The sequence below is a fragment of the Anopheles gambiae genome, chromosome 3, assembly GCF_943734735.2.
Source record: "Anopheles gambiae chromosome 3, idAnoGambNW_F1_1, whole genome shotgun sequence".
Taxonomy (NCBI): Eukaryota; Metazoa; Arthropoda; class Insecta; order Diptera; family Culicidae; genus Anopheles; species Anopheles gambiae.
The window spans coordinates 23,073,414-23,085,485 of NC_064602.1; the positions used below are offsets into that span (position 1 = coordinate 23,073,414).

At 46.1% G+C, this 12,072-nt stretch overlaps 1 protein-coding gene across 1 annotated transcript in view; it reads right to left on the reverse strand.

The window, feature by feature from the left end:
- Positions 1-1,253: 1,253 nt before the first annotated feature.
- The window catches only part of LOC3291876 (proteoglycan 4), a 60,438-nt gene continuing 49,619 nt past the window's right edge, over positions 1,254-12,072 (reverse strand). The window contains exons 3-6 of the mRNA XM_061658366.1: positions 8,722-9,028; positions 5,948-6,185; positions 5,624-5,786; positions 1,254-5,454 (exon numbers count right to left, since the gene is read on the reverse strand). Of these exons, the coding sequence (XP_061514350.1) occupies positions 2,317-5,454; positions 5,624-5,786; positions 5,948-6,185; positions 8,722-9,028 (3,846 nt within the window). The 3' untranslated portion in view covers positions 1,254-2,316. The remainder of the gene's footprint in view (positions 5,455-5,623; positions 5,787-5,947; positions 6,186-8,721; positions 9,029-12,072) is intronic.

Sequence of the window (12,072 nt, forward strand, 5' to 3'; positions counted from 1 at the left end):
AAATGGAAAACGTTATTTTCGTCAAACAGATTAACCAAAACTACTTAAGGCACGACCTCTCTGCCCCAGCACCAGATTTGCAAATAGTGGCAAAGCGGCAATGGAAGAAGTTGTTTTACACGGTTTTCTTCTTCTTCTTTGGCTCAACAACCGATGTCGGTCAAGGCCTGCCTGTAACCACTTGTGGGCTTGGCTTTCAGTGACTAATTGATTCTCCTCCATAGCAGGATAGTCAGTCCTACGTATGGCGGCGCGGTCTATTTGGGGATTGAACCCATGACGGGCATGTTGTTAAGTCGTACGAGTTGACGACTGTATTACGAGACCGGCTCTATACTCGGTTTTATAATAATTTATTTTTTCAACGATCTTCTGACTCTGCAGCTTCCTGGACAGCTGATTAAGCAAACTGAACGAAAAACTGTCTGAACTAAGCTTCCCCTTATTAACTAGTGCAAAAAGGATGTCAATATTCTACGAAAACAACATGGAAAATTTAAAAAAGGAGGGAAATTTGTGAGTTTCTCCTTATGTTGAACAATCTACATTCCACACAATAGCCACGCAGCTTCCCAATTTTGGCCTCTACTACAATTCAAGCCTTGTTTTCTACTGAGAATGGATTATAGTACTTTCAACTAATATAAAAAATGGAATCAAACAGCTACTATTATTTCTTATCAACTTATTTCTGCTTCAGCCAAACAAAAAATCAATATCTAATGAGCTAATTTGATCGAGCCAGCGACGAATTGGCGTTTATTTGCATATTTTCAGGTTGAAACAAGGTACCATATGTTCAGGCCTAATAGACTACAGGTAGGTTCTTAGCTTTGATTTTGGTAGCCATGGTGGATGAAGCTTTTTTATGTATATTGGCAGATAGAGAGAGATTTTTACCGAGCTGTTCAATGAAGACTTTTCTAAGTACAGTAGAAGGTCGATGTGTAGTAATTTATAAACTTTAATCTAGGCTGAAAATCTTAGCCTAGTTTGGCGTGTGGTTTTGTACGGAGTGTAGAAATTGATTTCAGTCTCCAAGTGTCAAAATTCACTATAATGAACTTGCTAGAATCGTTAAACTTGCCATTGACCAAATATGAGTTACATCTGCGTAATACATTACCTTATGCAATCGCACCGATAAGTCTGTAGTTATCGTTCATTATCAGCTATTAATCATTAATTTTTGGTAATCTTTTCGAACGGTTTCTCAACCCTTTTATCATGCACCACCGACAACAATACATCAATTATTTTGTTCATGTCAATTTTTATTACTGAAATACAGCGCACCTGCCCGGCAGTACAAGTTAAAATTCAATTTCCAATATCGTGTTTTGTATGTATTTTTGTTTGTTTTTCACTGTCACACATTTGCTTAAAAAATAAAGAAAAACCACCCCTCATAAATCGCATCCAAAGCCAAGGGAGCGAAAATGCCTGCTCCTGCTAGATGCATCGTTTGCTGCATGTGATACGGAAAATAAATTAGAGCACCTGTACTAGCAACTAGTGCAGCACACCCTGTGCGTGCGTGCGTGCTACTCCTGTACAAATGTGTGCCTGCGAGAGAAAGATTACACACACGCGTGCGTGTGTCATCTCTCGATCCTGCAGCTTCCATTGCTAGTGTTACTTAACGCGTACACGATTGTTTCGAGTTTAGAAATAAATTATCTGCAGTACGCGCGACCGCGCGCCTGCTCGTAAGGTAACTTACTTACACCTATATTTACTTACTTCCTAAAAACACTAACCAGTGTGCTTAGCAGATCGAGGTTTAAGTTTGTAGTCGGTGCCCAATGCGTGTAAAAACCAAAACCATAGGGACCTGCTGGGGCTTGGAATACTGCCCAAGCCTCCCAAGCTGTCCAGTGTCCACACGCGCACGGGCATCAGTCTTACGTGTAAGCAAATCCTACAATCCTGACAAACCGGTACGATGTAGTCTTAAAAACGAATCTCACTGTTTTTTGTGTCTCACTCCGAGACACAAGTTTATCTTTCCAAAACCTGGGACCATCAACACACCAAGTGTGTGTATGAGAGAGAGGGATGAGTTTCCACTGGGGAGCGATTGTGCTTGGGATCACCTCAAAGCCACCGAACGCACAACGATGGTTGTGACCGCGCTCATTGTGGCCAGCGCGTTTGCCGTCACTCAATTATCACCTTTTTGCTTCCCTCTCTCTCTCTCTCTCCCTCTTACTTTTGTCATCTCTCTGTCTAGCTATTGCTGCCGTAGATTGAACGCTTTGAAACGGAACTGCTCCCCCGTGACCCGGAAGCCGCGACCCCCGAGGGCGGTTAGCTTTACGACTCGAAGCGCATGCTGGCCCTCACCACCGTTTCGACCATTGTGTTATTTTTATTACTACCTCCCTGCTGCTGCTGCTGCTCGACCGCCACCGGATGCTGCTCGGTCAGACCGCTGGCCGCGCGCCTGTCACCGTCGGCGGTTTTATTTGCATTCATTAATTTTAAGCCCAGCGCCTGGGCCGGGTCCATTTTTCTGCTCTCCGTTTTATCACCCGGGGCGGCCGGCGGTCCGTGGGTGACCGGGGGCGGCGGTCGCTTCGTTTTCGGTCGGAAGTTGCGGATGCCCGAGTTAGACTTGACCGGCAGCAGCGTCACCAGGGTGGACGGTGGGTAGGGCGTCGTCCCGGCGTGCTTCCCGACCGCCATCGACTTGAGCATCTCCTCGTACTGGTTCGGATCGATCACTTCCACCTCCGCCTGGCCGACGACGGCCTGCTCGGCGGACAGCTCGGACGATGTCTCGAGCATCACCGGCACGACGTCGTCAATTTCGTCGTTAATGACGGTCGGAATGACCCGTGCCATCGGTGTCGTCGTTTCCGGGTACTGCTCCGTCGTGGTCGTCGTGGTGCTGCTCGGGACTTTCGTGGGGCGGTTCTTTTTTCGCTTAGGCCGGGTGGTTGTGGGCCGGCTGGCCGTCCGGTTGGCGGTGTTACGATATTGGTTCTTAATCTTGGCGAACGACGAGAACGGTGGCATCTTGCTCGAAACCTCCGGCTGGATGCCGAGCTTGGACGCGAGCGTGTCGAATATGTCGGACAGGTTCTGCAGGTGCGTCGTGCCGTTCGGCCGGTTGCTCTTCAGGTCGTCCAGGTCGGTGGTGAGCGGCTGGCGGGGCAGTGCCGTCGTCCCATCGGGCTGCACGTTCACCATCACCAGGGCTTGCAGCGTTTCGTTGAAAACCTTCCTGGTGGGTGGCTTTTCGGCCGTGGTGCGTCGCGTTCCGTTCACAAACTCCCACTTCGTGATGGGGAACAGCTCCGGCAGTGTGTTGGTGGTGGGTGGCGGTAGCGTGGAGGGTGTGTACTTTAACGTTTCCACCTCGACGTAGGCGGGACGCTTCGGTGCGCTGCTGGCAGGGGCAATCGCCGTGGTAAGCTCCACGGAACTTTCTTCCGAGCTCGATGGCATCGTTTCGGTCGTGCTGGTAATCAGCAGGTCCTCCGCGTCCCGCTCAATCTCCTCGCTTGAGCTGTACGTGGTGGTCGGCATGGTGGTGGTGGAGGTTTGCTCCGTGCCTTCCTCAAGCTGCTCCGCTGATCCACCGGCGGTGGTGATGATTGCCGGACTGGGCGTTGTAGTTATCGCCGCTTGTTCCGCATCGTCCGGACTGTTGCGTGACTCCAGATCCATCCCCACGTCCACCAGTGCCTCATCGTGCGTCCCATTCAAACCCCCGTACAGTACCGGATCGATGCCTTCCGTCGCGGATGCCTCTCCATAAGCCTCGGTGGAGCTTTCGTCGGACGATTGACTTTCCTCGCCGGAACTGCCACTCATCGGCGTCTGGAGAGTGGTCGCGCTGTCGCCAACCTTTTCCGTCGTCGTCGTCACCGTCGGTGCTGCCGGCTCATCCGGTGCCCCGGACTGGTCCGGCTTTTTGGCAATCACGCCATCCCCCAGGTGCTCGAACCGCTGGTCGTCCAGCGTCAGGTTGAGCAGCTGCTCGGTCGCATCCACTGCCGTCGGCGTCAGGTACTTAAAGTCCGGTATCACCTCCTCGTGGATTTTGTCCACCGGCAGCGGGTACGGCCGGACGTCCGCCACGCCGAGCGGCTCGATGCCGAGCGTGGACGAGCCGAAGCTGGGATTGGTGTAGCTTTGGTAGTAAATTTGCCCGTTGGGATTCTCCGTGTACGCCAGCACGCTCTCGATGTCCGACGGCCGGTTCCGGTAGAGTATTTCCTCCGCCAGGGAGGGCTTCTTCCGGGCGGGCAGACCGGTGCGCTGGTCGGCCTTCGCCTGCTGCTGCTGCTGCTGCTGATTGGGATTGATTGGGTGCCACGGTTGCTTATCCAGCACCGGGGCGGAGGTGAACAGATTTACGTCCAGCTTCGGTATGCTGTCCGGCTCGACCGTCCCGATCCGGCGCCGTTCTGGCGCCAGCTCCCCCGGGATGCTGTCGTTAAGGATGGCCTGAAAGATGGTCTCGAGCAGGGTGTCGTTTTTGAGCTCGCTCTCGGTGTCGCCCGGCAGCCCAATCACATCCACCACGACGGGGAGATGCGAATCGGTGTCGGTCGGTTCGCCGACCAGCTCGTCCTCCTCGTCGGATGAGTCGTCCTCCGTGGATGACGATGATGGCTGCTCGTTTGAGCCGATGCCCTGAGATGGCAATACCTGATAGCGGAGCGTTGTCAACCGGCTGGTCGTCGTACTGCCGACCTGCGTAGGTGTCCTGCTACGAACGGGCTGGGTAGGTGCCATCGTCGTTGTCGTTGTTGTCGTCGTAGTGGTCGCTGTTGTGGTGGGTGACCTTGTCGTTGTTGTGGTTGTGCTTCGACCGACATTTGCTGTTGTTGACCGACGTCCAGCTCCACCACCACCCACCGGGCTGGACGGTGGTTTGAGTGAAGTCGTTTTAATTTTCTTCGTCGTTGCAGCGTGCAGCTTATCCATTTTTTCAATCTTAGCCGTTGCCGTTTCATATTTTGGCTTGGCGCCGCCCGCCGCCTGCTGCCCGAACCGGTAGCCACCGGTTGATGGGCTTTCACCGTCCGCCTTGATCGTCTCCGTCCCCTTCGTCCGGTCGCTCCCCCTAATCGTTATCTGGGCCGGGCTGACGGCGAACGGTTTGAGCGTCGAGGCAGCGACCGGCACACGTCCGACCGGATCCGTACTGCTGCTGCTGCTGCCGGTTCGCTTCTGCGTGATGTCGGCATCTGTTTTCGTTATCTCAAACGATCCTTGTATAACCGGTAAATTATCCATGTCAATGTCAGATTCCGCCTCGACGATTCCGCCCTTGCTGGCGTCGCCGGCACGGGCTGGTGGGGCCGGCGTGACGCGCGGTGTAAACTTGTGGATAGTTTTTTCGATTACTCCCGTCTTCTTCGTGACGTGCCGCTGGTCCTGATCGGACGGTGGGCCCGTTCCGCCGGGCGACGATTTGACCACGGTCGGAAAGGCCGGCTGAGCGAGCACGGTCATACCAGCAACGTCATCACGGTGGCCATGAGTGATAGTGTGCGTCGGTCGGTTGCAGCAAATGAAGCAAAAGGGGAAAAAGATGGGGGGAGGGAAAAAACAAATCATCATCAGTGTTATCTAATCCAGGGAGGGTTTCGGGGAAAGTGCTTACCTCATGCCGGGTGAGCAGGGCCGTCTTTAGTACCTCCTGGTCGAGCAGCCGCTTAATCTCGATGCTGTCCGGATCGATGCGTATGTTCTTGAAGGCCGAGCTCGGGTTGAGCACCTCGCTCAGGAAGGCGGTCCGGATGTGCTCCTCCACGTTGTTGATGGTGCTGCACGGTGGCCAACGATGATGACGTGGAAAAAAGTGGAGTACATGGAGTTAGAATATAATGTATCGTGCACGTTACACAATCACAACAATAGCACAGCAGATAAGTTTGAGCTCTCCAAACCGTAGCGATCGAGCGTGCGGTAGTTGCAAACTACTTACATCTTTATCTTCCGCATGTCCAGAAACACTCGGAAGCTGAGGGCTATGGTTGGGCCGTCACCAAAGTTCATGATTTCCGTGCGGGAAACGGTGAGACCGCTGCGTTCGAGCGACGTTTCGATCAGCTTTTCGTAGAACGCCGTCTTCTGCCGGTACACCGGTGTGCTGTTCGTGCGCAACCCGGTCGTGTAGATGTCGCCCCGAGCGACCCGGAACGTACAGTCGAAGGCCAGAATTGCTGGTGTTAAAGGGAGGGCGGGAAGGAAGAGGATAAACAAATTACCTTTCAATATGCTGTCGATGTTGCATTTATGCGGCTTGTGTACCATTTTTCGATAAATTGCAGTGCGTTCTCGAGATATGTGATATGGATGAGTTTCGAAGATATTAGCGTTGCTTGAACATCCGTGATAATCTTACATCGTTCTTTTGACTCTAAATACCTTAACATATTTTTTAACACAGGCTTTCAAGAGTTATTAATGTCACGTCACCTGATGGTCAATCCTTATTACAACGAGACGGTCATGCAGGAGATCAATTCCGTTCGGTCTTGTAGGAGCCGAAACTTTCACGAAACTCACTACCGAACCGACCCAAAAAAATTGAAATTTATTCTAATTTGATCATTTCATAAAATAGCAAAAAAATATCAAAATGATGAAAAGCTAAATTTTTGAGCTCAAATCATTGATATTGCAAACAAAATATTAAATAAATCAGTATCAATCTTTTAATCCCCACAAAACTCCATTTAGAGCCCAAGAGAAAGTGAAAAAGAAATTATTTTTTTATTGTATCGAGATTCATACATTACTACAGGTCGGTCAAAGTTAGGTCAAAGCTTCATACAATGTTCTTGGCAACCAAAACTATATATCTGCCACTCTCCATAAAAATCTTTATCCCTCATGGCTACCAAAATTAGGACTAAGAATCCACCTGCAGTACTTGTAGGCACCTTGAATGATATATCACAAAATCCACATCAACACAGTAAGCATAAAACATCAAAGGAAATGATCTTTCAATTAAAAATTTTTTGATTACAAAAATATATTTCCCTATATATTCCCTTATTTTAATCATAATCATCCCATTTGTTGGAGAATTTGTTGGTACATTATAAATATATTTATATGATTTTAGTATTACTAAATCAGAAGTATAGTATTCTTCTTTTATGTATTATAAAATGTAAAAATTAATGATAAATAAAAAAAATTAAAATAAATAATTTCTTTATTGAACTTATCTCTACATTTAATTGGACCTTAAATTGCTAACCAATTCATCGATCTACAGACTGTGCATCATAATAAACATGATGTTTTGTGTAAAAATTCTTCACAGTTACCCTGAAAAAAGTGCAGCCAATGCAATACTCCACAAAACACCACAACTCTCTGAACTTCAAACAACACTCCAGCACAGTCAAGTACATCGTAAAACCACACACGCACACCCGCTGCTTGTTCTATTCTTGTGCAAACACAATGCCAAAACACGCACCGGCACACCGCCTCTCGCTTTTAATCATGCGTCGCTGTGGTTTTTTGATTGAAGATTGATGAGTATAATACGATAGTGCAGCACAATATCATTCGGCCAGGCCAGCCCAACCACCGAGTTTGCTAACCTTCTGCCGTGCGCAACAGCACACGCAGGATGACGACAACGGGCAACACGGCAGAAAAAAAGGAGCACCACAAAAAAACACATCACAGAACGGGGCTCATCTATTGATCAGCTGACTTTAATTAAGCTCCAGTGCAAAGTTTGTTTTTCGGTGACCCGAACCGACGTCGGTCGGTGGAAAACTGTTGAATTATGGTTCGCAGAACACCGGTTCTCCTCACTGTGTGTGTGTGTGATGGCACGTTGGTGTGCAAAAAAGTCATTCCGATGGTCAGTCGATAGACTGACAACCCCTACCGCGTAGTAGTGGGTGAGCAAGCCAAAAGGCACACGGCAAAAAATGCGCCCGTACCGTCCGCCATTTGTCCACAAGCAGGGACTATCATTAAATCCACAACAAAGAGACCCCTCGCGTGGAAAGCGAGGAAGGGGGAAAGGATATGAGCTTCATAGCCAGGGTTCCGTGATGATGGGGATGATGATGCTAGACAAGTATGGGGACAAAACCGAACCAAAAAAGCATCATATACGCCCCGCCTGCCACCAGGGGCGGTGTGCCCTTCAACCGTGGTGTGCCATGGTTATCTTTGAGCTGCCGGAAGGAGTGGTATTAAATCAGTTGATGCATCAAGTCCCGGCATGACATAATGAATGCCGGGAGTAGTTTTGCAACTTGTCCAACCATGCATGGGTCGTGGCAGTGGACGTAGTGCGCCGTTGTTTCAGCCCATGTACACCGTACCGCGGAAGTGAGGTGTCACAAAAAAAGGGCGACACAACTGTGGGAATCATAGCACGAGAGGACACGATGGATGCGCCAGGTGTTTCACGCTGCCCACACCTGTCAACGGGCGGGCTAATGTTATCCATTATGTTTGTGCAGTTTTGTGCTATCCGAAGCGTAACGGGAATTGTTGTGAGGAAGTGCTGGAAGAAAATGATGTTTTCATACTGAAGAGAGAAGCTATTAGATGGCACCACAGTCGTTACCTGCCAGAAATGGTTCATAATTTGCTCACTAAATATAAATTCCATTGCTTACTCGATCTTTTAATTTCTTTTTACCCTTTTTTATACACTTGCTTTTGAGACAAAACAATGGAGTTTTCAATGACTACACACTTGCAGCTACTTACTTTCACTGAGATCCGCCTTAAACGTGCTGAAGTAGAACGCCAGCCCGGCGACGCACAGTACCGCCAGCACGACGATGAACGCGGCCGACATCAGCAGGATGGAGAACGATTTGATGTTTTTCTGCTTTTTCGCGTACAGCGAGGAGGACAGGTTGCGGCTGTCCCGCCACAGCCCCCAGGACGTGTAGCCGTAGTGGCTGCTGAGGCTGACGTCCGTCGGGTAGGAGTATTTGCTCATGTGCGTGTACGGTCCGACGAGCGTCGACCGGCGCCCGAGCGTGTTCTGGTAGGATGCATACTCATTAGCCTGGGAATGGGGAGAAAATTTAACAAAAAAAAAACGGTGTTGAAGAAGTTTAAGACCAAGCAATAATTTTTTTTGAAAAATAATAACAATATCAGCTATGATTATTATAATTAGGATTGTTATTTTAACACTTTTAAATATATTTATTGTTTTCATCTATTAAAAAAAGACATCAAGCCTAGACTGGCCTACATAACTAAATAAGAATGAACCTAACTGAAACTGATATCATAGGAAACACATAGTTCTAGAGAACGAGTAAAAATGAATAAATAAAAATACTGAAACATATAACTTAAAGCATCTGACTGTCAATATGTAACCCAAAGAATCATTTTAAGATTATCTACTAATTTTAAAATAGGCAATATTGTTTAAAGTGCTTTACAGGGTTTCCCACGATTTATTGGTTGGTTTCCATCAATTTTTGGTGGGTTCCCATATTTTTTTGGTATGTTCCCACGATTTTTTGGCCATTTCCCAGATTTTTTTGGTCTAATTGTATTGATATACAACCGGAAAATACCAATTAATTATGGGAACGAACCAAAAATCTATGGCATACGATAAAAAAATCATGGGAAGGCACCAAAAAATCATGAAAACTGATTAATAAATCGTGGTAAACCCTGTAAGAAGTTATCATTTGGTGTTATGGATCTTTGCAGTTAAATTCCGTCGACCTAAATTCAATGCTTAATAATGCTTGTAGCCTTGATTCTCTGCAAAGGATCATACAGCCGTTGCCGTCAAATTTTGGCTCGAAGTCACCAATTTTTGACAGTGTGCATCAATTTTTGTCTCGTAGGCGTCAATTTTTGACAGTGTGCATCAATTTTTGTCTCGAAGGCGTCAATTTTTGTCAGTGCGCATTAATTTTTGTCTCGAAGGCACCAATTTTTGTCTCATGGTCACCAATTTTTGTCGCTTGTTCATGAAATTTTGTCTCTTAATATATCAACATGAGTTTACCTGATTTGACGCGTAGCTAGGGTTATTTAATTGTACTAACATTTAATTTCAATAAAAATCAATGGTTTATGAATATTTTATTGGTATTTTAAGGAAAATTCTTCAACATTTTTGACTAAATTTCAGGTACGTAGATCAACACAGCTGATTGCTTTTGAAAAATTAAGATACGTTGTACTCCTTAATTGAAAATGGCAGTACAATGATAACCCGTACGGATTGCGAGAACTATTTTAGGAATTTATTTAACTATTTGCCACGATGCCAAAATGAGGAAATAATCGAAGATTAATCTTCTCCAAATTGTTTTGATATTATTGTAAATAAGACGTAAAACTATATGAAACAAATAGAATTCCTGAATTAATTCCTTTGCATAGTATAACCTCTCTAATTTTGTTGTGCATTCTGCAATTATTAAAATATTAAAATAACGAAAAAATACCAAGAGACAAAAATTTGTGACCATTGGACAAAAATTGGTGCCTTCGAGACAAAAATTGATGCGCACTGACAAAAATTGACGCCTACGAGACAAAAATTGATGCACACTGTCAAAAATTGACGCCTACGAGACAAAAATTGATGCACACTGTCAAAAATTGACGCCTACGAGACAAAAATACATGACTTACGGCCAAAATTTGACGGCAACGCCTGTAACATTAATTTTTAAAGCTATTACATTACATTTCCTGTACTGTTTTATAATTGAGGTCAAATATGCACATTTAATCATATCTATGAGCCATATTGTGCAATAAGGATTTGCTGGAACTGCGATAGTTTTATTGGAAAATCCCTTTAGCAGCGATAATTCATATCCTGTTCCTCTGATCAATGAAGTACGTTTCACGATGTGAAGTGTTGTTTTGTAAGAAAAGCCATCCCGTTTTGGTGCACTGGAAATCGCTAACAGATATCGTCGACTGATAGAGTTATAGGCCAATTTTTAATCGGAAACGTTAAATCATGCCTTGCTGCGTATAAATAGGCACTTGTTATATGGAAGACAGCTTAAGGCCAAAATACACTGAACATGTTGCATCCAATTAATTTAAAAATAAAAATGCTCCAAAAGTACATGATTCAAAAGCAAAACATTTGCAAATCGTCATGTACGACTAATACAAAACTTTCACAATAACAGTAAATTACCAATAAAGTTTCCATTTTTTGCAATGCAAAATGTTATCTTCAAAACTAAGGCATGATAACTCGTCAAACTGGGAAAGTGAGTAGAGAAATGATGAATAACAATCAGTATATAGATATCGCAACCCGAATAAGTAAAGCACGTAAGCTAGTTTTAATCGTACCACCTAATGAAAAGAGCAGTTTAGTTCGAGTATGCTAGGATATTAAATATTTCATCTATCCATCTTCTACCAAACTGAACTAAAATCATCGCTAACGATAATAACATACCAATTCGAACCAGTAAACATGTCTTTATGTTCGTGTAATTGCAAACACTTCTTCGCGTGCAGTGTGTAAAGTTTACCATTCGCACCGCTTAATACCCACCGCTATAGGGAGGATGAACTCATAAACGATCAACGTAAGACAAGCTCCACAATGAACCACTTAACACCTGCACACCACCGTTTCACACACACTTCGCTTTGCCGTCCACTTTTCTGGCCAGCATTACCAGTACAGCGCATGAACAAAAAAGATAAAACTGGGCCACAGAGCGAGAGAGAAAGGATAAAAAACCAGCACAAATCAAAAATCAACATCCAATCGATAGGAATATATGAAGTGTATGTGTGTGTGTGTGTGTGTGTGTGTGTGTGTGTGTGTGTGTGTGTGTGTGTTTGTGGTGTGGCTTCCGTCTGGTCGGCCGAGTTTCGTTCACATCGTTCGATGTGGATCATCAGTCGACAGGAAATCGAAGAATACCGACGTACCGGGTAATCCGCCGTGGGATCAAATAAATCCCATCAATTACGAGAGCATTGCGGTTTGCCCCGTCCACCACCAACCTACCATCCCGACTAGCAACCGTACACCTTTTTCCGGCGGGCGGCGTTGTTTTTCCCTTTTTTCAGCAACACTCTCAGCCCTCG